This window comes from Eptatretus burgeri, chromosome 11 (assembly GCF_056783735.1).
Source record: "Eptatretus burgeri isolate ZD-2024b chromosome 11, Ebu_testis_v1, whole genome shotgun sequence".
NCBI lineage: Eukaryota > Metazoa > Chordata > Myxini > Myxiniformes > Myxinidae > Eptatretus > Eptatretus burgeri.
In genome coordinates this window covers 71,033,638-71,060,058 of record NC_140971.1, presented here as the reverse complement: position 1 = coordinate 71,060,058, position 26,421 = coordinate 71,033,638, and the positions used below count along the sequence as shown (strand labels likewise).

At 43.2% G+C, this 26,421-nt stretch overlaps 1 protein-coding gene across 6 annotated transcripts in view; it reads left to right on the top strand.

The window, feature by feature from the left end:
* The window catches only part of EFR3B (EFR3 homolog B), a 60,148-nt gene that overhangs the window by 14,302 nt on the left and 19,425 nt on the right, over positions 1-26,421 (top strand). For all 6 annotated transcript variants that reach the window (XM_085846888.1, XM_085846892.1, XM_085846887.1 and 3 more), the window contains 11 exons: positions 6,018-6,149; positions 6,550-6,628; positions 6,769-6,904; positions 7,057-7,215; positions 12,468-12,573; positions 12,665-12,720; positions 16,499-16,667; positions 19,967-20,042; positions 20,166-20,327; positions 20,492-20,623; positions 20,780-20,847. In XM_085846888.1, coding sequence (XP_085703014.1) covers positions 6,018-6,149; positions 6,550-6,628; positions 6,769-6,904; positions 7,057-7,215; positions 12,468-12,573; positions 12,665-12,720; positions 16,499-16,667; positions 19,967-20,042; positions 20,166-20,327; positions 20,492-20,623; positions 20,780-20,847 — 1,275 coding nt within the window. The remainder of the gene's footprint in view (positions 1-6,017; positions 6,150-6,549; positions 6,629-6,768; positions 6,905-7,056; positions 7,216-12,467; positions 12,574-12,664; positions 12,721-16,498; positions 16,668-19,966; positions 20,043-20,165; positions 20,328-20,491; positions 20,624-20,779; positions 20,848-26,421) is intronic.

Sequence of the window (26,421 nt, the reverse complement as noted above, 5' to 3'; positions counted from 1 at the left end):
GTTTGTCTGTGTACAGGATATCTGGATGAAATTTTGTGGACAGGCTGGGTGTGTGACAAGTACAAACTGATTCTAGATTTTGGTGAAGATCCGGATCCGGATCTGATAATTTTTTAAGAGATTCTTCACTATTGAGAGATGGGGGCTCAAAAACGATATTTCAAAAATGTATTGGGCCAGATATGTTCTCGTGGATCAGGCATTATGGGGCGGAGATATGCGCTCTACCGAGTACCCTTCTAGTTTAAGTGATTCTTCACCATTGAGAGATGGTTCTAAACTGATGTATAGCACGATATCTCAAAAGTTGTGTATGGATTCGGACAAAACTTGGTGGACAGGTTGGGTGTAAGGCAAGGATGAATTTATTCGATTTTGGTGAAGATCCAAATCCAGATCTGCATGTGAGAATTATTTAATTTCAAAGTAAGTCTTCACCATTGAGTGATAGGGCCAAAAACGATATATAGCATGATATTTCAAAAATGTATTCAGCTCGATATATTCTTGTGGATCAAGCATTGCGTAGCGGAGGTATGCGCTCTAATGAGTGCCCTTCTAGTTTTTAATTGTATTCATTAATTTGTTCATGAATCAAATTATAATAAAAACTTTTAAAGTGGTGAGCAATTACTGCATTCATTCCTGACTGCTCATCACCATTTTAATTTGGAACAAATGCGGAGTTCAAGAGAGATGATACCAATTGTCACAAACTTTCCCACTTGTCATTATTATGACAGTCGATCCTAAATGGCATAAAAGTAGCAATGATGGTTGGAATACAAAATATTTTTCAAGGATAGAGCCATTAATTTTTTTAGCCAGGAAGGGTTGTGTCATAAAAAGGACAGTACAAAATGTAGCGGAACATGAACAAATGGCTGGTTGATGAGTGAACAAAGTAATTTCAGTCACAAGACCAGGTCCTGCATCATTTATTAAGGTATCACATTTAACTTGATTCAGCACAACCAATTTTCCTGGTCAGAAATGCTTGCGAATATATATTTTTTTAAAATAGATAATTTGTATCGATAGGTTGGGTGTAAGGCAAGGATATGTACAATATGTATAATTTTTATTTGCTTGGTTATGTCTAAGAAAGAAAATGCCATACTGTAGTCTGCATCAACCTCAATGTTTCACTCATTTAATTTTCTTTTTGACTCATTCATTTGATGATCTTGGTTGCTTTGCAAGTGATGAAATTCGTTACCTCTTTTCTAAGGTTTAAGCTGCTGTTGGTTAACGTCTACTGTATCCTCTGTATTTTTAGATTCCATTTTATTGTCTTGAAATGATAAACTATTTTGGTGCGAGTAATTAATGATCAAATAATGAATGTGCAGGAAGTATTGCTGATGGATTATTGTTTCGGCTCAATATGTGCTTGTCTCAGCCATTTATGCAAAGAAATAGATGTTATCTTTTACTGACAAATCTTTTTGGCAAGAATAATCGTAAGTCCTATAGATAGAAGAAGATGCACCACAAATTACCGACCTACACTAATTGGACAGGAAATGGTCGTGTGAGGAAATGGTAGTTTCCTCCTACTAAATACAAAAAACAAAGTTTTCACAAAACTTCTCCATCAATTATCAGTATCAGTCGGTAATACATGACTTTCAAAATGACGTAATCTGCCCCAGAATGCTCGGCGCGCATGTGCAGAAATCTCTGGCAGCAGGGGTCATCGGGGTGGTCGGATGTACATCATGCTTGCCAGATAAGGTTGTTTTTTGTTTGTTTGTTCGTTTTTCACCTAAAATGGCTCACAGAGCTTCTAAAACAAGTCGAAAATACATGGAAATGTGTGAGAAAGGTGTGCCTCTGCACAATGAAAGAGTTGAGAAATTTTCTGAACTTGCCCAAAAAGCTGATATCTTGCAGATCCCATACTGCAAACTCCTGAGGCTGCAAACAAACGCTTCTCTTTTTTTCCCCCCTCCACTTCTTCATATTTGACTTGATATATCATCATCTGGAGTATAGTTTATCAACCTTTTGTTGGGGGGGGGGAGGGAAAGCAGAAATGGCTGAAGTGACACATTGATCTCGGTAAAGTATTGGTCAGAAACATTTCCTGCCCGTATAGTATTGTTGGGTACTTTGTTGGTGTGTACTGATTATGAGTTTAGATCGTTCTTGTCGAGTATAATTGTCCGTCAAAGAAAATGTATGTTGAGTTTATTTTATTTTTTTGCAGAAATGGTGAAGACTAGCACATATTGAGCCAGCATAAGTATTGTCAATGCAGAGGTGCCCACTGTGTCTGTGGACAGCCTTCTGCAGTTGGGTTACTTTTTTTTTCTGAGGTTGGTGGCAGGATTTGCACTCCGGCCACCGCAAAACACTTCACTCCGCAAAACACAAGAAAACCGGAAAGTAAATTGAAAAATCACTCCGTGGGAGTACCTCTTGTGCAGCTTCCATCCGCAGGGCAGCTCACCGGATGACGGGATTGGGACAAAGCCTTCAGGACCCCCACTCTTTGATGATAGGAAGAAAACCATGGGGTAACCTTCCCGGGTCAGATTGCAGTTGGATGTGTCTGGGTGGTGCTAGGTGTCATCCACCAGACACCGTTCTCCTTGGGTAAACCTGAGGCGGTCCCTTCAGGTGGGTGCCTGGAATGTCCTATCCCAAAGACAGAATGATCACCTGTCTGTTATCATCTGGGTCTGGAACTGTGAACCAAAATAGCACTAAGTTCCTTGACTTTGCAAGAAGTCATGAACTTCGGGTGGCTGGTTCATGGTTTCAGCACCCACAGGCTCACCGCTGGATTGTTATTCCAATGCTGGTGGTGTGGCAAAGGAGATTGACCATGTGCTCGTTGATGGTCGCTGGAGGATGATCTAGAACTGTAGGGTCTACCGGAATGCTTAGTTCCTAAATACTGACCACAGGCTTGTGGTAGGAACTCTGAAGTTGCAGTTTAAATCCGGGAGAATGGTACCATCCCAGCCGAGGCTGGATGTTGGCAAGCTCAAGGATGAGAGGGTAGCTGAGGAGTTTACAAACAGGCGGAGTGGGGATTTGGGGAGTCTGAGTGCTTTATAGAATTGTGGAGTGCCTTCATGACCACCATCCTTTATGTTGTCGATGGATGTCTTGGAACTCACCGTAGGGCAAAGAAGAATTTTGTCACTGAAGGGACACTGATTTCTCATCCTGCTTTCAGGGGAATTTGTGCATTGCGTTCCCCAAAGCCCTTCCCTCGGTGTACTGGGCTAAAGCGGAGGGTGGTGGGCTCTTGAAAGAGGAGTCCAAAGTGAAGGCCCACTGGGCCGATTACTTTGAGCGGCTGTACCAGGCTGATCCACCAGCTGTTGAGTTGGATGTAAGGGGTGTTACTATCCTTATTGCTGACCCTCCAACCAACTGTGTTCCACCTTTGTTTGTGGAAACGTAGGTTGCGGTGAACCAGTTGAAATGGGGTAAAACTCCTGGGATCTGTGGTATTCATGCTGAATTTCTCGATGCTGGTGGAAATGCTGTACTCATGTCGTTGCATGAAGTTCTGTCCTCTGCCTGGAACACAGGCATCATCCCAACTGACTGGACGTGTGGCCTTGTTGTCCCTCTCTGGAAAGGGAAGGGTGATCGCCAAGACTGGAACAACTACCGAGGGGTGACGCTGCTCTCAGTTTTGGGCAAGGTCTTTGCTGGGATAATTATTGATAGGATTCGCTGCCATCTGCTTGAGCACCGGTGCCCAGAGCAGTAAGGCTTTACACCAAAAACGTAAACGCTTGACCGCATCCTTTCCCTTCTGGTCCTCACCGAACGTCGATGAGTTTTGGCAGCGGGCTGCTTGCAGTCTATGTTGATCTCTGCAAAGCGTTCGATTCAGTGAATTGGGATGCCCTCTGGAGGATTCTGAGTCTTTGTGGGGTGCCACCAAAACTGATCGATCTGATGTCTGAACCGTACTCTGGAACAGAGTGCTATGAGATGTGGTGATACCATCTCCGACTTATTTCTAGTTGTTACTGGAGTTTGTCAGGGGTATGTACTGGCCCCCACATTTTTCAGCGCTGGTATGGACTGGATTCTGGGGAGCATGTCGGAGAGATCAAGCTGTGGTGTGTCGTTTGGGAATGTCAAGATCTCTGACCTTGATTTCACTGATGATGCATTCCTCTTTGCAGAGGCTCAAGATATCCTTTTGGGGGCCCTTGAGGTGCTGAATGAGGAGTCGGAGCTGCTGGGATTATGGGTTACTCGGGTCAAAACTAAGATCCAGGCTTTCAATGACATCTTGGATGTTGCTGTCTTATCTGTACCTGTTTGTGGTGAGGATGTTGAGGTCACGAAGAGATTCACTTACCTTGGCAGTGATATCCATGTCTCTCCTGGCTGTGAGCCAGAGGTCAATAGACGTCTGGGTCGGGCCTGGGGAGTCATGGATTCACTGGATCATGGGGTGTGGTCCTGTCGGTACCTGTGCGGGATGACGAAATCCCGAGTCTTCAGGTCCTTGGTGCTTCCAGTCTTGCTCTACGGATGTGATGCTTGGACTCTGACCAGGGATCTTGGATGGAGACTTGATTCCTTTGGTACCAGGTCTCTTTGGAGAATCCTTCGCTATCACTGGTCGGACGAGCGGTTGCTGCGAGAGATCCAAATGAGATTTGTTACCTGCATAGTCTGTGAACGTCAGCTGCGGCTGTATGGACATGTGGCTCGTTTTCCTGATGCTGATCCTGCTCACCATATTCTCTCAGCAAGGGAACCTTGTGAGTGGAGGAGGCCAACGGGCCGACCTCATGCCTCGTGGTTGCAGCAGGTTGATCACTATCTCAAGGAGATGGGGATGGGACAGGCCTCTCCTGGGGGATGTCCAGACGGAGGCCCCTGGAGTACTGGCGGAAAGTGGAAGCAGCCATGTGCTGCTTCGGTGCATACCTGACCTGACCTGAAAAGTATTGGTCAGCAACATTTCCTGCCCACTCGGTATCAATCTGTAATTATGAGGGCCCACGTATTTTAATGTTTTAATCTGATGACCCTTTGAAGCCATGTGATTGGAGCTGCTGCTATTGGAGGTCAGGTGGGATCCTTATGAGGCAAGGTTGTCAACCTCACACCTCACTTTCTATATGCAATTTGACCACAGTACCAGTATAGAGGCTGGTATCATGATTAAATTGCATTTACCATGAAGTTGTCATGGAGCTTTTTGATGTCCACAAGACAGAAGGAACAGTATTGGCTTTCTAAAGTCCTCACTTAAGTAAATTTATTATTGTTGCTTTGCCCCTCATCATTACAATCGGTAAGAATATTCATTGGATTTCGAATCGATTCATGTGGATACCTGCACTGTGCTTCTGAACTTATCTTGCTTTTCTATTCCAGCAATAGGCTTACAGCCTATCTCAGAGGTAGTGCACTCGTTCGCTTTTGAGTTCCATCATGTGGCTTGATTCCCTGCTTAATTGCAAATGCTCACCTTAGTACTTTGTTGGAAGGGTGTTGCTTCAAAACTGTGGCTGTCCTGTTTGCATTTAGGGACTGTAATTGAGGTTCAGAACTCCACTCTCCTTTTTGAAAATAGTTTGCCATTGTGTGCTAGTTCCTTAAATGTGGAAGTCCATACTCTTGACAGAGCATTGAGGTGCTTATGGAAAGATGTGAATTTTTTTTTATTTTTTTCGCGACAGAAACAAACAATCCTGTACAGGTCACCACTTCATCACGTGATGAAGAAATTACCTCTGAGCAGCCATGATAGTAGAACCAGTGAGGGCAATGCAAAAGGGCTTTCCAGCCATTCTTAGTACCCTGGCCAAATGTGAAGTTCCTGCTTTTCTCTACTGACGGAAATGCAATAATGGTGTTCGTGAGCACTCGTGAACAAGCCTCTAAAATTATGCAACATCACCGCTCATTGCCGTAAAGATGATAAAGATTTGAGCATTGTTGTGAAAAATTGTGGTTATTGATGAAATTGGAACCCATTGCTTACTAACCCACCGCCACCTCACTGTTTCCCACAATCCTAGCCGTTCCCCATCTCCGCTGCAGTTACCCGAGCGTGCTGAGAACCCGGCCTGTCTGGCTGAGAATTGCCTTCGAGAGTTGTTATCACGCTCTGCATATGGGACCATTCACAGTGTTGTTCAGCCCATCCTCACGTGAGGGATGCACAGTTGGGGTGGGAGAAAAGGGACTGGTTTTAAAATTTAGAGCCAGCACAAATCATTTTCACTGATAGGTTTGCCATTGTATGAACTGCCTATTGTTCAGCTGTTACGGGCCTAATTAAATTAATTTAGCTTCAAAAATAGATTGTCATAACTCTGTCTGTTGCACATTGTCTCAGGAAATGTAGTTTGATTTGATTCAATCTCCAACCTCAGGTTAAAATCTTAATTATGTACATTTTATTTTATTTTTTCTGCTAGAAAACCGAGGCTTATGGAAGAGCAAGTAAATAAATTGTTTGTGATAAATTGCGGGTACTTGATTGTCATTAATCTCGGTTTTAAGGTTGTGATGTTGTGATGTCTTCCTTGCACCTTACGGGACCCACAGGCACTTGGACAACCACAAGCTCTGGGTGCCTAACACATTTGCCGTGCGATGCTTTAAGATCGTCATGTATTCAATACCGGTATGGTTCTTTGAGTGGACTTGACAAAGAAAGTTTTTTAAAATTTTATTTTAAGAGAGAGATGGCCGAGTCTGTCAAGGGTAAGATGTAGATTTATTTCAGTAGATCTGGTGAGATTTCAACTCTGTTGCCTTCCTCAGCCTCAGCACTACCACTTGGTGATTCAGCAACTGCTGAGCCATCTGGACCTGCATGGGCGAGAGGTGGCAAGCGTCCGTGCCGGTGTGGTGCAAGCTTTCACTGAAGCAGTAATCATTGCCGCCAGCGGGTCCATTGGTAATCACATTCTTGAGTCTACATTTCTTGTGAAATATTCCACTTCAAATCTTACTTCAGTTTGTTTATCTTTATTTATCTACTCATTGCATTTTTTTTTTAAATCCCCCTTCTCTCTCGTTGTTCATGATTCACACCTATTGCCCTTTCAGGACCCACTGTCTTGGAAGTGTTCAACACATTGCTTCACCACCTCAGGCTCAGTGTGGATTATCAGCTCCAGACAAGTGGCCCAGACCCAAGGTCGAGCCTCGCTGCTCATTCAGTGCAGCAAGAGCAGATGTTTCAGGAGTCCCTTGTCACGACCATCGGTAACTTTCAATGACCTCTTGTTTTTTTTTGGTAATGTTCCCCCCCCCCTCTATTTTTTTTGGTATACATAGTCTAGGCTTGTGGAAGAGCTAGTACTGGCACACTGAATGGATCAGGACACAACAGGACAAAAGAACAGTTGAGAGAGGGGGGAAGCACCGACAGCAGGCTTGAATGCCAAGAGGGAGGCAGACAAACAATAGGGGGCAGGAGAGGATGCATGGGGTCTACAAGATGCATACAGAAGGGAACTCTCAGGAGGGAAAACTGGACATTTGGAAGGAAGAGGACTTGGGGTGGGGGAAGGGGTTAACAAGGGTAGAAAATATCATGATTTTGGATTGCGGAATGCGGATGATCTAAGATGGTGGTGAACAGCTGTTTTGAAGACCTGCAGGGAAGAATGAGGTTGAAGAGAATGTGGAAGTTGGTTCCACAGCTGGGGAAAAAGTGGAGGTGAGCAGTGATACTGCATTTCGGTAGTTTCATGAAAAGGGGGTTGATTGTGAACCATGTGTTCCCTGCAGAAACATGGAGGCGGGGGTTGGGTAGGGGGGGGCAAATGACAGAAAGAGGAGAAGGCGTAAGACCAGAGAGGAGGCGGTCGAAGACAGACTACAAACCTGTCTGCAATGGCAAAGTGATAAACCCATAGACTCAGCTTCATCGTGGGATATTCCAATAATCTTAAAGGCCCTGTTCACAGCGTCAAGCTGAGGAAGATGTGAAGCAGGGTAGCTCGCCAAGAGGGGAGAGCAATACTCCATCAAGCTGCGGATGAAAGTCTTGTCAGTGGATAACAGTTCAGGTGTGCCAAGGAAGGACTTTGTACGATGGAGGATGCCCAGTCGGCAGTTGGTTTTGGAGGCTAACTTTGAAATGTGGTTTGCCCAAGAAAGATCACGGCTGATGGTGAGACCCAGGAGTTGGAATGGCTTAACTTCCCCAAGAGGATTGTTAAGAAAGTAGACAGTGTTTGCCAGACGGTCTTTTTGGAGAGAGATTGTGAGAGTGAGATTTGTCAGGATTGAAAGATGTATGTCAAGTGTTCGACCATCTTGTTATGTTTAGCTCGCCTGTTCGAAGAACAGAGAGCTAGAGCGATACCCCCGGCGTAAGCATGAGCGTGAAAATGTTAAAATTTTTGGGGCAAGTTATTTTTTCCTATGTAATGTTTTTATCTACCACACAATTTTTTATATGCCCGATATATATATATATATATATATATATATATATATATATATATATATATATATATATATATATATATATATATATATATATATATATATATATATATATATATATATATATATATATATATATATATATATATATATGTCGTCTGTCCGTCCATCCGTCCGTTCCTGTCCGCACTCTAACTCCCAAAGTTTTAAACTTTCACGTTTCATATTTGGTACATAGGTACAGACTGTGGAGACTGTGTGTCATGATATACGTTCATCATCTAAAGTGGTTGCCATGGCAACCAGGATGCTGTTTTCCATCCATTCCTGTCCGCACTCTAACTCCCAAAGTTTTAAACTTTCACGTTTCATATTTGGTACATAGGTACAGACTGTGGAGACGGTGTGTCGTGATATACGTTCATCATCTAAAGTGGTTGCCATGGCAACCAGGATGCTGTTTTCCATCCATTCCTGTCCGCACTCTAACTCCCAAAGTTTTCAACTTTCACGTTTCATATTTGGTACATAGGTACAGACTGTGGAGACGGTGTGTCGTGATATACGTTCATCATCTAAAGTGGTTGCCATGGCAACCAGGATGCTGTTTTCCATCCATTCCTGTCCGCACTCTAACTCCCAAAGTTTTCAACTTTCACGTTTCATATTTGGTACATAGGTACAGACTGTGGAGATGGTGTGTCATGACATACGTTAGTCATCAAAAGTGGTTACCATGGCAACCAGGATGCTGTTTTCCATGTAATAGCACAATTCTGTATATACCTTCTTGTTCGGGCGTATATTGTGCTCACTTGCGCTCTTGTTACTGATTACAATATACAAATACATATATTGCTTTAAATTATTTGGATCAGACTTCACTGCAGTGCTTTATAAAAAATATTAATTATTAGACGAGGCTTTTAAAAACGATAAATGTATAAACAGGCGAGCATTGGATGGCTTTGACACCAACTGTGGTTATGCCTCTGCTAATGAAGTCGCCAGAGACATTGTTTTAGGGTTGTCTGTCCATCCATGCTAATTACCTCTGCCACCGAAGGTGAAGGAGGTGGTTTTCACCCCTTTCTGTCTTTCTTTGTCTGTCTGTTTGTGTACAGGATATCTCAAAAAGTTGTGGACGGATTCGGACAAAACTTGGTGGACATGTGTGTGTGTGACAAGGAAGAATTGATTAAATGTTTGTGAAGATCTGAATCTGGATCTGGATATGAGAATTATTTAATTATTATTATTAATATTATTATTGTTATTATTTTTTGTATACAATGTTGAGGCTTGTATTAGAGCTAACACACAGAATGTACAACAAGGGGAGCAGGAGACAAGAGGCGTGGGAGAGGGAAGGAAAAAACAGTGGGGAACAGAGACATTAGGAGATCTGGGGATGGGGTGGGGTACATGGGCCGGGGTAAACAAGATGGACACTCCAGGGACTTTCAGGTCCATACATGACAGGAATTTTCAGTAAGGAAAGCAGCAAATTTAAAGGAGGTGGGTTTGGGGTGTATTGACAGGTAGAAAAGATCGTTGTTTTGGATAAGAGATGGTGGTGAACAGTTGTTTTGAAGGCCTGGAGGGAAGAATGGGAATGAATAGAGTGAGGGAGTTTATTCCAAAGGTGGGGAAAAAAGAGGAATTAAAGCGTGAAGGTGAGCAGTGATTCTTGATGTTGGCAGTTTCACCAGAAGGGGGTTGCTGGCGGATCTTGAGCTCCCTGTAGAAATATGGAGGGGTGGGGGACATATCGAAGACAGCGGGGGGTTGGGGTGAGGCCAGAGAGGAGACAGGAGAAGACAGAAAGACCACTGACCTGCATGCGGTGAGAGACCCAAAGACAGCCTCATCGTGGCAGATACCAATGATCTTAAAAGCCTTTGTTTCCATACCGTGAAGCCGAGCTAGGTATGAGGCAGGCGCACCACTCCAGAGGGGAGAGCAGCACTCCATCAGACTGCGGATCAAAGCTTTGTAGGTGGTTAGAAGCTCAGGTGTGCCAAGGAAGGACTTTGCACGACGTCGGATGCCCAGTCAGCGACTCGCTTTTGAGGCCAGCTTGGAGATGTGGCTTTCCCAGGAAAGATCATGGCAGATAGTGAGACCCAGAAGCTTCAATGAAAATACTTCTTCCAGAGGATTGTAGAGAAAGTGGATGGGGGGGGGGTTTCTAAACGGTCCTTTCGAAGAGACATAGTGAGAGTGTGAGATTTGTCTGGATTGAAAGACATGTTCCACGTGTTGGACCAGTTTGTGATTTTATCCAGATCTGCAGAGAGTGAAGAGCCTTCTGCTTGCCGGTCAGAGGGATGACAGATGGTACGGCAGAAGGTGGAGTCATCAGTAAATGGATAAAGATAATTTTCCAGAGTCGGGAAGATCATTGATGAAGATCAGGAATAGGACTGGATCAGGAACACTGCCTTGAGGAACTTCAGCCTGGACAGGAAGAGATGAGATAATTCCATTGAGAGCCTCTCGTTGACTGCGACAGGTGAGGAAGTCCGTGAGCCATGAGTGTAAATTGCCTTGGATACCATATGAAGAGCGTTTTGTGAGCACTGCGGGATGCCAGACTGTATCGAAAGCTCGCAAAGTTGAAAAGGCAGCTTCCATTAGTACGTAATTAATAGACGTATGTGTAGTCAGGGTGCAACTGTCGTTCAAACACTACATAATTAAGAGATTATATACCGCAGCTTCATGGATGGACTGTTTTTCGTTTTTACATAGACTGTATAGATATGTGCTTTATGATTCAAGATACCTCATAATGTACCCCCCTCCCCCACCCCTTGTAATGAAAAAAATTATACAATTTTTTATGGCTTTTTTGTTGACATCCAGACGTCCTCCAAATAGACTGAATAGGATTTAGAGACCATGTCAAGATATGCCTTTGATGGTAAAGTTACCAACATCATATATGCAAACGAGTGTAATAATTTTGAGAGTGGAGGAAAATGAAGTTCTTGTTTGTTATTTTCAAAGACTAGTATGTGCCCGTAAAAAAAAAAAAATAATAATAATGAATAAATATTCAAACCGCGAGCAACAAACAACAACCACACAGGCCGTTTCTTCGCTCTCGCGTGCCCGTACGTGCGTGGCCCGGAAGTTTTCATATGATTCGCAGTTATGATTATTCACAATTTACTTTTAATACCCAATTATTCAATTAGCGCCAACGTATTTTACCTTTTCGCAATGTCGTGGCAAGGAAGAAGAGAAGAGAAGAGAAGAGAAGAGAGAGAAAAAAATTTACTTCCTGGTTCGGAGCATACCAGCACTCTGATGTTACCGAAATTTATGCACCGTCTAATATGAAAACGATCATAACTTGGGGCATTGTGTTTATCTATAAATGCGCATAAGAAATCGAGAAATTATGAGAATACACGAAGTCATCACTCTCCGGAAGCCCGTACGTTGTAACCCGTAATGGGGAACGCGACTGAGCTTCCCTTCCCCATCGGCCACGCCCACGCAACAACGTGTCTTGTCATTGGTTTGGTAAATAAATGGCCATAACTTGGGAAGCACTTGTCCGATTTATATCAAACCTTCAAAAGGCACATCCTCAGGTCCCCAGCAATATATCTGGCAAGTTTAAATTAGATCGGACCAGTGGTTGTCGAGAAACAGCGGTCTCACACACACACACACACACACACACACACACACACACACACACACACACACACACACACACACACACACACACACACACACACACACACACACACACACACACACACACACACACACACACACACACACTGCTGGAATTATAGATAGATTTAAGGACTGCCAACTAGTAAAGCTCAAGGTCCAGGAATGGTCTTTATCCGATACAGTCCTGGATGAAATCAACTCGGTGGTCGAAACGTCAGACCTGAGCCATGCAATTCCAGGCAGCTATACTAATTGGTGGTGCCTTCATTGTTTAAATATAAATCTTCTCGACTACAATAAGTTTTCTGCATGTTTGTTTATTTATTAATTTACCAATTCATTCCTTAGTTGTTTTCTTTCTCCAGGATCCTTTGCTGACATCCTGCCTGACTACCAGCGTTCAGAGATCATGCGTTTCATCATGAGTAAGATGCCACTGCCAGGCAGTCGCCTTGCGCCAGACATGCCCAGGTGGACAACATGGATTTGTTTTCACTTCCAATTATTTTCCTACCTCAATTATTCCATCTCATTTACTCTCACCTTCATGTGATGCTGACAGGAATGAAAGCACTGACCTCACTCAGACATTACTGCTTCGCTCCCTGCTGCGGGTAGGTTTGCCTGGACTGTCTTGCTAAGGACTAGGGAGTCATTATATATGCTACAGGTATTGAACATATGAGCCAGACTTCTGCCAGTTCGGGAATTTCAATCTTTTAAATTAAATTTTATTGTTTTCCCTTAAAGTTGGTAAATTATAGATGTCTGGTTATCAATAATTTATGTATAAGTGGCATACATATTGAAAACTTGTTTTTTTAACAAACAAAGAACTAAAAATTATTTTATTTTGTTATTTTCATTTTATTTTCCTTTCAATTTCCCCATTTTACCTTTGTGTTGAATTTTGTGCAGCATAGCTTATTGTAATACAGTACTGTCAGACCCAGCTATTTGCGGATTTGCTATTCGCGGTTGATAAAATGCGACCTGCTTCTATATTCTCAGCCCTGTGCTTCGCATATTCGCAGTTTTTGTTTTTTCGTGAACGTATTGGCATTTTTTTTTTCTTTTTGCGTATTCATGGTTTTTCACAGGTGTATTTGCAGTTTTTTGTGAGATTTTTGATTTTCCCTTATAAATCACGAACCACCAGTAACCTATCCCATCTTTTCCCATTGAAACAATGCCCCACTATTTGTGGATTCACCATCCGTAGAATTTTCCAGGAACGTATCCCCTGCGAATAGCAGGGCATGACAATCCATGTATGTACCGTATTTTTCAGCGTACAAGTCAAATTGGCTTATTTCCCCATTTTTTTTCTTTCATTCATAGATATGTTGATTTGGAGTATAAGATGAAGCTAGATCAACTCCGGTTGTTTGAAAAACTGTCGGTCAGAACAATAGAGGTACTGATTCCTCACAATCACTGCCTACGGTATTTCTTGGGTCATGAATATGAATGAGCTTTGTGCATATTATTTGAACTACTTTGTGGGAATTTGGAATGGAAATAGTTTTTCAACATGTTTGTTATCGTACAGAGATGCAGTATTTAAAACGAGCTACAAAATCATTATCAACACTGACTCGTAGCACATTACAGTTTGCCAGTCTTGAATACATATCTCCCTGACACCATATTTCCTGGTAACTTAACAACTTTCAATTTAAAAGCTGCCGTGTATGACTTGCGTGATTTTATGGGAGGCATTTTGAGATGACGTAGTAAGGATGGATCCATTTGATTAGGATTGAAAGGGATGGATCAAATGTAATTGGTGAATGCATGGGAATTGTATGCAGCCATTATTTATTCATTTGCAGCTGGTGGCTGCTTGGCTGCATCATTTTCTGTGGGCGCTGCTTTGCTGCTGATGCAGTGCCCCCAGTTAGCAACACACTGGTTTTCATTTTGCCGACCTTGACAGGATGACAGGCTGAATCAACCCTACCTGGTGTTAATTCATTGGCCCAACAGGGACTTGAACTCGAGACCCAAGGATCTTAAGCCAAGCACATTAACGTTTAAGCCAACACCAGATGTTAGATGCTTGTTATTGATTGGATAATATCACATGCATCAGTGGGCCAATTAACATTTAATTGCTCACCCAATCAGTAAATGTACCAGACAATGGTCCCTGGGGTGCATTTTAAATTAACAATGATATAATGTATTTCAGAAAATATCGCACTTTGCAATTTTTTTCCCCCATTTATGCAATTTGATGTCTTACACCATAGATGAGTCAATTCTAAGTACTGTATGTTGAGGTCCAGACTTCCGGGACAAAAAGTATGGATTTGTACACCGAAAAATGCAGTGCATGTTTGTACTGTTAAAATAAAGACATAAAATAAAGAAAGAATTTGACTTGATCAAGTTACAGAGACGGTCAACTTGAACAGTAGCAGGTAATTTGAGTAAAATGCACTAATGAAATTTTCATTTTGAAATGTGGAAACTTTGATTTTGGCCAAAGTTTTTGATGTCATTCCAGAAAAATATTACCATGTAAAATTTTACGTGTTGAAAGTTTGTAATAACATGAGTTTCTTTAATCTCCCAGAGGTTGTGGGTTAAAACCTGGTAGAAAACAGTTGTGTTAAAGATTTTGATATTTCTTTGATATGTGTTCACACAGATAATAATCCGTGTTTGCTAAATCCTTATGTCCAATAATTTTGACCCACAATAAAGTTGGTGTTCACATGAGAACTTCATCAATGATCTCTCTTACTCTCTGGAAATTCCCTCTCTCTATTTACTTATGACTCTACCCTCTGTCATGACATCCCTCATCCCTCATCCTTCAGACAGGCAGGTTGCAGCCTCTTCCCTTTCTTCAGACCTTGAAAAAAAATCACAAGTTGGTCAAACACTTGGAGTATGTCTTTAAATTCTGACAAATCTCACTATCTCGCTCCAAAAGGGCCATATGGCAAACCCTCCTATCGACTTTCATAATAATCCTCTTGAGGAAGTTGTCATTCAAACTGCTGGATCTCAGTCAGCCATGATGTTTTTTTTCTTTTTTTTAAAACCATGATCAAAACCATATTTTAATGTTGGCCTCCAAAGCCAGCTGCCAACTCAGCATCCTCTGCTATACAAAGTCCTTTGTGACACACCTGAACTCCTACCCACCTACAAGGCCTTCATCCACAGCTTGATGGAGGACTGCTCTCCCCTCTGTGCTGGCTCCCCTGCCTCACACCTTGCTCAGTCTGATGCTGTGGAAACCAAGCCTTTAAGATTATTGGAATTTCCTGCAATGAAGCTGAGTCTATGGGCTTATCATTTCGCCATCTCAGGTCGGTGGTCTCTCTGTCCTCTACCACCTCCTTTCTGGTCTTTCACCCTCTGCTATTTCCATGCTTTGTCCTCAAGGTTCCTGCAGGGTGCACACATTACATCATCAACCCCTTCTGGTGAAACTACTGAAATCCAGGATCACTGCTCACCTCCACTCATTTGTTCCTCTTCTTTTTTTTTTCCTGTCTGTGGAACCAACTTCCACATCCTATTAAATCTCATTCCTCTCTCCAGGTTTTCAAGACAGCTCTTCATCACCATCTCAGATTTTTCTCAATCCAAACCATGATCTTTTCTACTCTTGATAACCCCTCTCCTTCCCCACCCCATGCCCTCCTCATTCCAAGTTTCCAGTTTTTCCTTCCTGCGAGCTTCCTTCAATATCCATCCTGTTCACCCCACACATCCTTTCCTGCACCCTCCCCCTTCATTCTTCCCCACACCGATGGTCTGTCCACGTCTCCCTCTATTTCGTCCTTCAACTCCGCTGCTGGTGTCTGCCCCTGCCCTCCCTTCTCTCTGTTGTTCCTTTTGTTCTGTTGCATCCTCATCCATTCAGTGTTCTCGCTATTCGAAGAACCTTAACTCTGTGTACAAAGAAAAACACTTAAATATCTACCACCTGCCCCATGGTAAGTTGAGAATTGCTGCAGACAGCACTCCTAGATAACGAGTTACTTCAGAACAATTGACTAGATTTTATCCGTCCTACTAGTCCTTGGTCTCAGATGGATTCATACGTCTGACTTAACCTGCTCACACGCGTCTCGGCTCTTGAAACCTAAGATTTAGTCGAAAGTAAGGTCTCTGTATGAACAACACAAATACCTCTTTAGCCAAGCTAGTATCAAAACAGCTATCTTGGCACTATTTGATTGTTTGTTTTTTAAAACCCAACTGGCTCACTAATGACCTTCAGGAGTTTGTTTTTGTTTGTTACATGCATACACAGCCTTGAGTATTGCTTTTGCAAAGTAGTATTTTATTGACCAAACATGTCATGCTGAACCCTTGCAGGTCATGGAGAGTGGTGAGTTTTAATACGTTTGATTTGTGAATGCACAGGTAGCATCAGGATACCATTGTGGGCATCTGGCAGGTGCACTGTCTGGATCATTCTTGGATGCCCTGCTGTCTGGAGCACTTGCCTTTGAACCCCAGCACCGCCTCCTGGTGATGAAAATTCTACAGGTCCTTCTTGATCGTCATGGAAACAGGGAGAGTCTTGAGAACATCAGGTTTGTGGCAGGTTTCTTTATCCATCTCCATTTTGTTTGGTCATTGCATTCATTGCAACAAACGAATTTGGCATTTCAAATTTCAGAAGTCGATACATTTGTTGACTGCTGTGATAACATGAGTTGGTCAAGAGATCTTTTTTTGTTGTTGTTGGAGGAAAATAAGGGATAATTGGTGGCAGCGGGGGTCAGTTGGCATTTTGAAACTTCCCTGGAACTCCATTTGTTGGATGATGCAGGTTTCCTGTGTTGTTATCACCACCTGTTTGACTGGTTGTCCCTCACCCCTCCGATAGGTCAGAGACGGGATGTTAAATGAGCTCCGTCCAATCGACCGATCACCTATCCATTTACTTTTGTATACACGATATTTCAAATATCGTTGACCATTGAGCTTTCATATTGCAGATGTCTATTCCTCATGACATTATCTCAACCTGATTAAATAATGTCTGTGATTGGCTGAATTTTGTTGCTGTGGTAACCATCTCAGTAACTTGGGTTGTGTGCGTGATATTTCAAAAACCGTTGAAGATTTAGCTTTCATATTACACAGATCTCATCCTCATACCATCCAAATGGTGGAGGACCTAGAGTATCAGCTCCTTGTGATGATACATTCATTTTGCTTTTGATCTCATTCTCAGATTCATTAAAAGATTAATCAATGTGTGTGTGCTGTCCCTCAGATGGATGTTAAAGGGTCGTCCTATCTTCCAGCATTCATTGGTAGACGTTAAAGATCTCACGGTGTCCTTTGCAAAGAGTAGGCGAGTTATCGCCGGCACCCTGGCCAAATTATAAATTCCTGACCGAACCAGCAGAGAGCATCAGCTACACGGCCACGCCTTCGGCCAATGATGTTCGCCCACAACCTTGTGCTGCATACGAACAAAGAAGAACATTAGCAGACGACACACTATCTTAACATGATGCATGTTTTGACCTAACTTAATAATTAATGATTTAATATTTCCTGTTAACTAAACCTGTTGCATACTTCACTGTCACCCATCGCTTATTGAAGGATCAAGTTCATGACATGAAGATCACAAACATGGGTTGATTAAACGAGTATGGAAGGAGATGTGAGGATCATACAAAGCAAATTCCAACAGCAATATCTAAAATGTCTGGCTGCTGTAAGTCTTAGTGGAGTGCAATTGAGATTTTCCAAATCAACTTGTAATTTTTAGCCCCAACCCGGGCCTCGGCCCGGCTGGGGCTTATATTTTTGGTCCTGTCCATCTGTCTGCCTGTTTGAGCCTCGACTCAAAAATGACTGGACACATTTCTTTCGTATTCGGCACATGTATGAAATAATAAATGGGAATGAGGCAACTCAAATGATTTTGGGATCAGAACCAATTTGGATTCTTGACAACTTAAAATCATACTATATGTGTATATATATATATATATATATATATATATATATATATATGTATATATATATATATATACACACCAGCAAACACAACCCGTCGTGTATATGTGTATGTATATATATATATATATATATATATATATATATATATATATATATATATATACACCAGCAAACACAACCCGTCACTTCACTGACGGAAGTAATAGTAACGGGGGGGAGAGTGAAGAGGTGAAGGGCAAAAAAGAAAGGAGGGGGAGCGAGGAGGGGTTGGGGAAGGGAAAACGGTGTGAGTTGAGAGGAATGGAAGGCAGACGTGTGGTGAAGCGTTAATTACGCTTCATACTGTTTCATCACAATGATTCTGCATAGAATAACAGTGAAGATGGAATCAAAATAATGTCTGAAATCCATTTTCTACCGGTCATGCTATAAACACAGTCTGGAGACAAACTCCCGTCCAGACATAAATACTGCTCGGACACATCCGGAGACGAACCCTGCCAGGACATGTCCGGACATAGACGGAGACAAACACCACCCGGACATAACGACCTTCCGGATAGAGACATTGACAAGGGTAGAGTGAGAGAGGAGATGTTGGGAGGAGGGTGCTGCACTGTATTGGAGGGGGTAGAGCAAGGATGGAGAAGAGAGGGAAAAGTGAGGGTAGGGGAGAGAAGAGAGAGGGAAAAGTGAGGATAGGGGAGAGAGGAGAGAGTAGCGAGGGAAAAGTGAGGGTTGGGGAGAGAGTAGAGAGAATGTTATGCTTTATGAAACGCACGCACACGCACACACGCACACGTGCTTGGCCGATATCGGCAATTTTTTGGGAATCGTCAGGTTGGAGTCAGTGTGATTACCGACTGCAGTACGTACTGTATACAACCCACAAACCTTGAGTAGCTTTCACCGAAAAACGTTACATTTATCAAGACATTTCAGGGATATGTTCACAAACATTAATCTTTATAAATAGCTGCATATGATGAGTGTAAAAAAACATTTGGGTCAGTAATTTAGAAAACGCTTTAATATGGCAAATGGAATGGAAATCGTGTGTTATTTCACAACCACTCGCTCAGGGTGGCAGAGCACGAAGCACTCTCTCAGGGTGGTGGAGCACGAAGCACTCGCTCTGAATGATGTGGCGGGAAAAAAGCGTCTGCAGCGAGTGAACGATTCGCTCTGAATGACTTGGCGGGCCAAAAGTGTCTGCAGTGAGTTAACTATTCGCTCTGAATGACGTGGCGTGATTCCGCTATCGACTGTAAGGCGTTCGACAAGTGGCTTAAGCACTCATTCAAGCACACCAATTCAATGGTTAATAAGGAACAGTTGGCCAAGCTGTTGCCGCATATTATGTACGATCCCTTTAACTTTTAAGCTTCAATCCCTTTCACTTATTTTTTTTTATTTTAATCCCTTTAACTTCACCACATATGCAGCAGTTAATGAAATATAATGAATTCGTTCAAATAATGACATTATCCACAAAAGAGTTGCAGCTTAATGCAGAAGAACCCTGGAGACATCGCAAAGTTCAATTGCCCGTGAAATAAACATTGCAGATAATCTGCCATCTTGCCTGCTCATCTGTGCAAGCGTCACATGGTACATCGGTTCGGGGTCTGCGCAATCGTTATAACTTTTTTTTAAACGTCCGTTTTTTCCGAGATTTCCTTTGACTCCCTGTGGGGCACCTCACGAAACCTCCGAAAATATACACAGATCTGGCAGACACTATGGATAGGCAGTCCCTTTTTGGGGACAGGGCATGAGGTCCAACAGTGAATGCATTCAATCATATAGCTCAACAATGAAGCTCGTTAATTTTGTTGCGTTCCTAAAAAGTTTTAGTCAGCTGTTTCCCATTGAATGATTATTGTGTTTACTTGTTTCCCTTATCCAGTGTTTTGCCAGACATCACAACCCTCAATCTAAAGAAAGAAAAGTGTTCTCGACAAGACTTGTTATTCATGAAAAAGGTGATGTGAAATAGGCACAGTTGATGTTTTTGCTATTGTTGTTGTTTGCATATGTAGAGCTGCAGGTACTTGTACAGAAGGACCTTGAAGATAGAATTTGATGCGACTGTGTATTCTGTGTAGTACGGACAACAGCTGCTGAGGCACGTGTATTTGAACAGCCAGTGTGAAGAAAATGGGTCGGATATGTTCCGTGCTCTTTATTGCTCCTTGGGCCTGCTAGGCCTCGAGTTTGCTGGAGAGGACATAGCTCTCGACTTGTTTCGGGTCGCTCTTGCTATGCAGGTGACCCATACTTTTCACTAGCTATGTTCCTTTTTTTTAACGACATATTAGTTTCACTCGATTTCTATTTTTATTTCGATATCCGATCATATCTTTAAAATACAAGGATATCAAAGTATTCTTGAAGTTGTAAGCTATGTGTGGTTTGTGCTTCGTGCTCGCAGGATGTGGCATTGGATGGTGATGAACCCTTGTCTGTGTTCTCACGCTGTGCCCTGCTGGCTCTCACACTCGCTTTTGTCGGTCTTCTTGGTCGCTTTACAGCCGTGCCTGCTCTCTGCCAGCACGTGGCACAGGTCTTGCCTCACACAGTGATCAGGGACTTGTCTTTGTTTTGTTTTTCTTCTTCATTTAGTTGAATTTGTAGTAATATGATGGGAGCATACCGTATAATCCAATGTTAGTTTTTGGACTTACTTGCTATTAAGAGATGTGTTTTGGCATTCAAACAGGTTGTAGAAGCAAGACAAGAAAAGGCACCTCATCTTCTGCCTGAGAACCTGTTCAGGGAGCCGCCATCGTGAGTGTTTTGACAACACCTCTTTCCAGCTCGTGTTCCACCGTGCTGGCCATTCCAGAATTATCCCCACGCTTTTTGAAAAAAAATGGGGAGATATTTTAATTGGCTCCATCTGTCTGTCTGATCATCACGCTATCTCCTCCTGAACAGTTTGATAGAAATTCACCAATCTTGCTAGTTATGCGGGGTCAAAATGGGGAAAATTTTTAACTCAAAATTTGATCTTGGGTCATTCCTGCTGGAACTTTATGCCATCTCTCAACTTTGCTCTGTGGGTGGGAAGCTCCGGGATTTGCGATGGCATGTGTAGTTAGCTTTTTGGAAAAGGGACTGGGGGAGGGAGGAGGACAAATGTTTATGGTTTAACAATGTATAATGAAGTAAATTTTACAAGTGATGGTTGAAACCTTTGACAGATGTCAGAAAACATTCTATATATTTATATAGAATGGGTTGCTGTCTTTCATAAATGGTCCTTTTGTTACTGTTATAATTTATCAATTATTTCATGGTACAATGTATTGCAAAGGCTTAAATGTGCAATCTGCACCAGGGTTTAAATCAGGGCGTCACAGATTCGGAGTGAAGAAGCTAAACTAATCAGAGATCATGTCATCAACATAGTGATGTCCTGAATTGTTCGATGTTTATTTCAGGAATCCATGGTCACAAAGCTGAAATTTAACACACAAATATCTAAATTTTTGATCGACTTTCACAATGGTACAGTAAATGCACTACATTCAAGTACTATATGTAGTAGAAGTATCATGAGTGACTTTGTGACTGACTTTTTCATGGGAAGGGATTTAAATGTTTCACATCAAAGTGTAATGTTTGCCTTTCTGGATACCGTTGTACATAAAAATGAAATGCAAAGTACTGTCTCGTCGGAAGCTCGCAAACGCGATATGAACCCGCGCCGAGATATTTTATCCCACGAATGGCCAAACAGTTTCTATCGAACTGCATTCGATGCTACAACTTACTGTTTCACAAGGTTACCCAATGGAAAGCTGAATTTGGTGGCAGAACGCGTGGGAAGCAGAAGGCGGGAAAACTTTCCTTCATAAATAAAATGGGCTTTATTGTAAAAAATAATGTGGGGAAGAGGGGTGAACGAGATGTTAGGGGTAAACAGAACAAACCATGCAAGGCAACACATGGATAAGGGATGATGGGACACGCAAAACTTGTGTACAATGAAATAAATCAACCAAATCCCTCTACGGCACCAAAAATACCACTCATACACAATGTACAAAGGGGCAGGTAAGGGCGTGTGTAGGCATTAGCTGTCATCCCACGACGGCGGGCTGATGCACCTCGGACCACAAAGACGAGGAGTGATGAGGACGATGAAGGGTGGAGAAGATGTGGCACGTACGTGATGATCCACCGAAGAACAGGGTTGTTACGTCTGTACCAACTCGCAGCTCTTTTTTTTTTGTATACCTTGTCGAGGCTCGTATGAGAGCTAACACACAACACACATCAAGGGGGGCATGAGACAGGAGTGGAGGGAGTGAGAAGGACAAAACAGTGGGGAACAGAGACATTAGGAGATCTGTGGAAGGGAGAGGGATGGGATGGAGAACATGGGGAATAGAAGATGGACATTACAGGGACTTTCAGGAAAGGAAAGCAGGGAATTTGAAGGAGGTGGGCTTGGGTGGATTATCGGGGGTAGAAAAGATCGAGGATTTGGATGGGGGATGATAAGAGGTGGTGGTGAACAGCTGTTTTGAAGGCCTGGAGGGAAGAATGGGAATGAATAGAGTGAGCGAGTTTATTTCAAAGGCAGGGAAAAAGAGGAATGAAAGAGTGAAGGTGAGCAGTGATTCGTGATTTTGGTAGTTTTACCAGAAGGGGGTTGTTAGCGAACCTTGAGCGCCCTGCGGAAATGTGGTGGGGACAAATCGCGGAGAGAGCAGGGGGGGCGAGGCTGGAGAGGAGACTGTAGAAGACAGAAAGACCACTGACTAACCTGCGGTGATTGAGTGAGAGGCCCAAAGACTCAGCCTCATTGCGGGAGATGCCAATGATCCAAAATGCCTTGGTTTCTACAGTGTGAAGCCGAGAAAGGTGAGAGGCAGGAGCACCAGCCTAGAGGGGAGAGCAGTACTCCATCAGGCTGTGGACAAAAGCTTTGTAAGTGGTCAGGAGCTCAGGTGGGCCGAGGAAGGACTTTGCACGATGGAGGATTCCCAGTCGGGGACTGGCTTTGGAGGCGAGGTTTGAAATGTGGCTTTTCCAGGAAAGGTCATGGCAGATAGTGAAACCCAGAAGCTTGAAAGAAAGGACTTCTTCCAGAGGATTGTAGAGAAAGTGGATGGGGGGGGGGGGGTTCTAAACGGTCCTTTCGAAGAGACATAGTGAAAGTGTGAGATTTGTCTGGATTGAAACACATGTTCCATGTGTTGGACCAGTTTGTGATTTTATCCAGATCAGCAGTGAGCGAAGAAGCTGCTGCTTGCTGGTCTGAGGGATGACCGATGGTACGGCAGAGGGTGGAGTCATAAGCAAAGAGATATAGAGGATTTTCCAGAGAGTCGGAGAGATCATTGATGAAAACCAGAAAAAGAACAGGGCCCAGAACGCTACCTTGACGAACTCCAGCCTGGACAGGAAGAGGGGATGAAAGAACTCCATTTAGGGCCACACGTTGACTGTGACAGGAGAGGAAGTCTGCGAGCCATGAGTGGAGATGGCCTTGGATACCATATGAAGAGTTTGGTGAGCAGGGCAGGGTACCAGACTGTGTCAAAAGCACGTGATATGTCCAGGGATATGGCTCGGATTTCCTGTCTGGCATTGAGGGCTTCCATCCATTGTTGGGAGAGCAGAAGCAGCATATCCAGGGTAGAGTGACCTGGTCTGAAACCAAATTGATGATCAGGAATGAAGCCATTGGAGAAGAGGAAGGATTTGATGTCTGAAGCGATGATGGATTCCATAACCTTGTTGATGATTGGGAGAAGGCTAATTGATCTGTAGTTACAGAGATCTGTTTTTGCACCTTTTTTGTGCAGGGAAGTGATGTTTGCTGATTTCCAAGCAGATGGCAGATGGCCTTTAGCAAATGAGAGGGTGAATAGAACAGAGAGAGGGTGAGCAAGAGCAGAAGAGCAGACTTTGAGGACATGTGGGCTGATGCCGTCTGGACCGATTGCAGAATCTGAGTCAAGGTTTGACAGCAAGCTTTTCACCTTGTCAGAAGAAAAGGACACAGAGTCCAGGGACAGTTGGGTGCGACTGGGTAAGGTGGGTAGAGAAAGTGATGGGTTTTGGACACAAGATTTAGCTGCAAACACCGAGTTGAGGCATTCAGCTTTTTCACGTGCAGTATCAGCAGTGCTGCCATTTGAGGTAATGGAGGGGGAACACACACCAGAAACAGATTTGATTAGATGCCACCAGGATTTTGAGGAGGGAGAGAGGTTTGAGAGTTCCGACTTGAGATGAGAAAGATGTTGTTTTCTGGCTCTCTTGAGGGTAGATACACACTTGTTCCGAGCTTTATGGAAGGAACTGAGATTGCTCTCAGTTGGGTTTTCTTTCCATGAGGCAAAGGCACCCCTTCGTTTCTGGTGGAGTCTGACCCTTCTTCTCTACGGCACTGCCTTTCCCTAAACAGCACGTCCCATCGTTGGCCACCCACCAATGTTGGCGGCACCTTCTTTGGCCATCCCACCTCATGGGGTGGATCTACTGAATTTGAAAAGATATAGAAGGAGCATATCCATTCACAACACACAGACCGTGGTATCGCCATTTAGCTGCCATGTTAGTTAGTACAGGCGAAGGCAATTTCTGTCATGCGTTTGTGTGTTATTTGAAGCGAGAAATGATCATATTTTTCACCTGTGCGATCGTTTTTTAATAGGAAAGCTATCATAGTACCTACAACACTATCCATAATCTTCTCCTTTTCAGAATAAAGTTGTACAACAAATACTGTGCATTTGGGAGCGTGAAGAAGTCTGCAACCGCCCCTCCCAACCCCAAAGTCTCTGTCCTCCTCCCTCCCTTTCTTTATAATGATACACAAGGAACCTGGGTGCAGGTGGAGGCCATTTGGCACATCATTTCATTCTTTAAAAAAAAAAAAAATTTTGGGGTTCAAATGAAAAACAGAAAATTTTCATCCACTGGCAATTCAATTTAAAAAGGGTGCATCATATCCTTTTCACATTAGCATTAAACATGTGAATTGGCCACAAATTGTTTAAAATAACAGCACAAGATAAGTGGAGCATGAAGGCGAATGCCTGAATGATTAAAATTTGCCTGTGTTGTTCTGTTCTTGTTCTTAAAGAACAAAGTTGAAAGAAATGTTTAATTCACAATCTCACGAGATTCTGTCTTCTCATGATTCTTCAGACAAAATAGGGGATAAGTAAGCTAAATGATAAAAAAACAATGTATAAGGCAATTCGTAATGGAAAACAAGAAACAACTGCAACTCCTTGGACAAAGACCTTTATAATGACATGGGTTTTATGGCCCCTGGTCGAGTAGTTTAAGATAAAATTGTCGGAAAGACAGACAAACAGAATAAGCATTATATATATATATATATATATATATATATATATATATATATATATATATATATATATATATATATATATATATATATATATATATAATATTGTTGCGAATTCTGGCCCGCCCGGCGTGCGATCGGCCATGTAACTCGAATCGCGACCGCGTCGCCCACCGGAAGGACAATTCAGTCGTGACCCTCCTGGGACTACCGCCAGAAACCAGTCACAGGTGGGGGTTTAACCCCACCACCACCCAGTTCGCAGTCCACCCGCGTGAGATAGGGTAAATCGCCGAAAGTCAATATACCTATGGTACTCGCACGGGTAATCTGCCGAGGGATGGGACCACGCCACAGGCCGACTCCGGTCACGAACCGCTTAAGCGGTTCGTTCCCTATTACAGGGATAACTGAGCGGAGTTATCGACGGCCTTGACGGTTCCGATTAATTACCGGGATGTTGAAACACACTACGAATCCCTTACGTGATGCAGGATGGAGAGTCAATTAAAAGAAGGAGACGAAGCAAAGCGGGAACAATTGGACAAGCACATTTATTCTGCACCACACTGCAGCACGGAAGGCACGTATAATAGAGTAATACACCAAAAGCAATACACAGGAATACAATAAAACCAAAGAAACACACGTATGCAGTAGTAAAGAAACAAAAGCAATGCACGAACGCAGATCTACTACCGAATAGGACTTACACACGGCAACACTTACACAGTTTTACTTCACAGGCTGGCGCCACCTACAGACATTTACACAAAAACCCCAAAAGAAAAGAAGTCGCGACTTCCCTGGGCGCGTCGTCCAACCTTGGCGACCGCAGCCTCGAGTCCCTCCGGCGTGGTGCACCGAGCTCGTGCCGCGCGTAGCTCACGTCGTCCGCCCGACAGCTCGGACGGGGTTTTTGGGGGAACTGGACCGGGTTTCGCCGCTATCTCGGTGCGGACGGGGTGGGGAATGGCAGGCGCTCCGTCCAGGGACTGCACCGACTGGCTCGAGAAGCCCCGTGC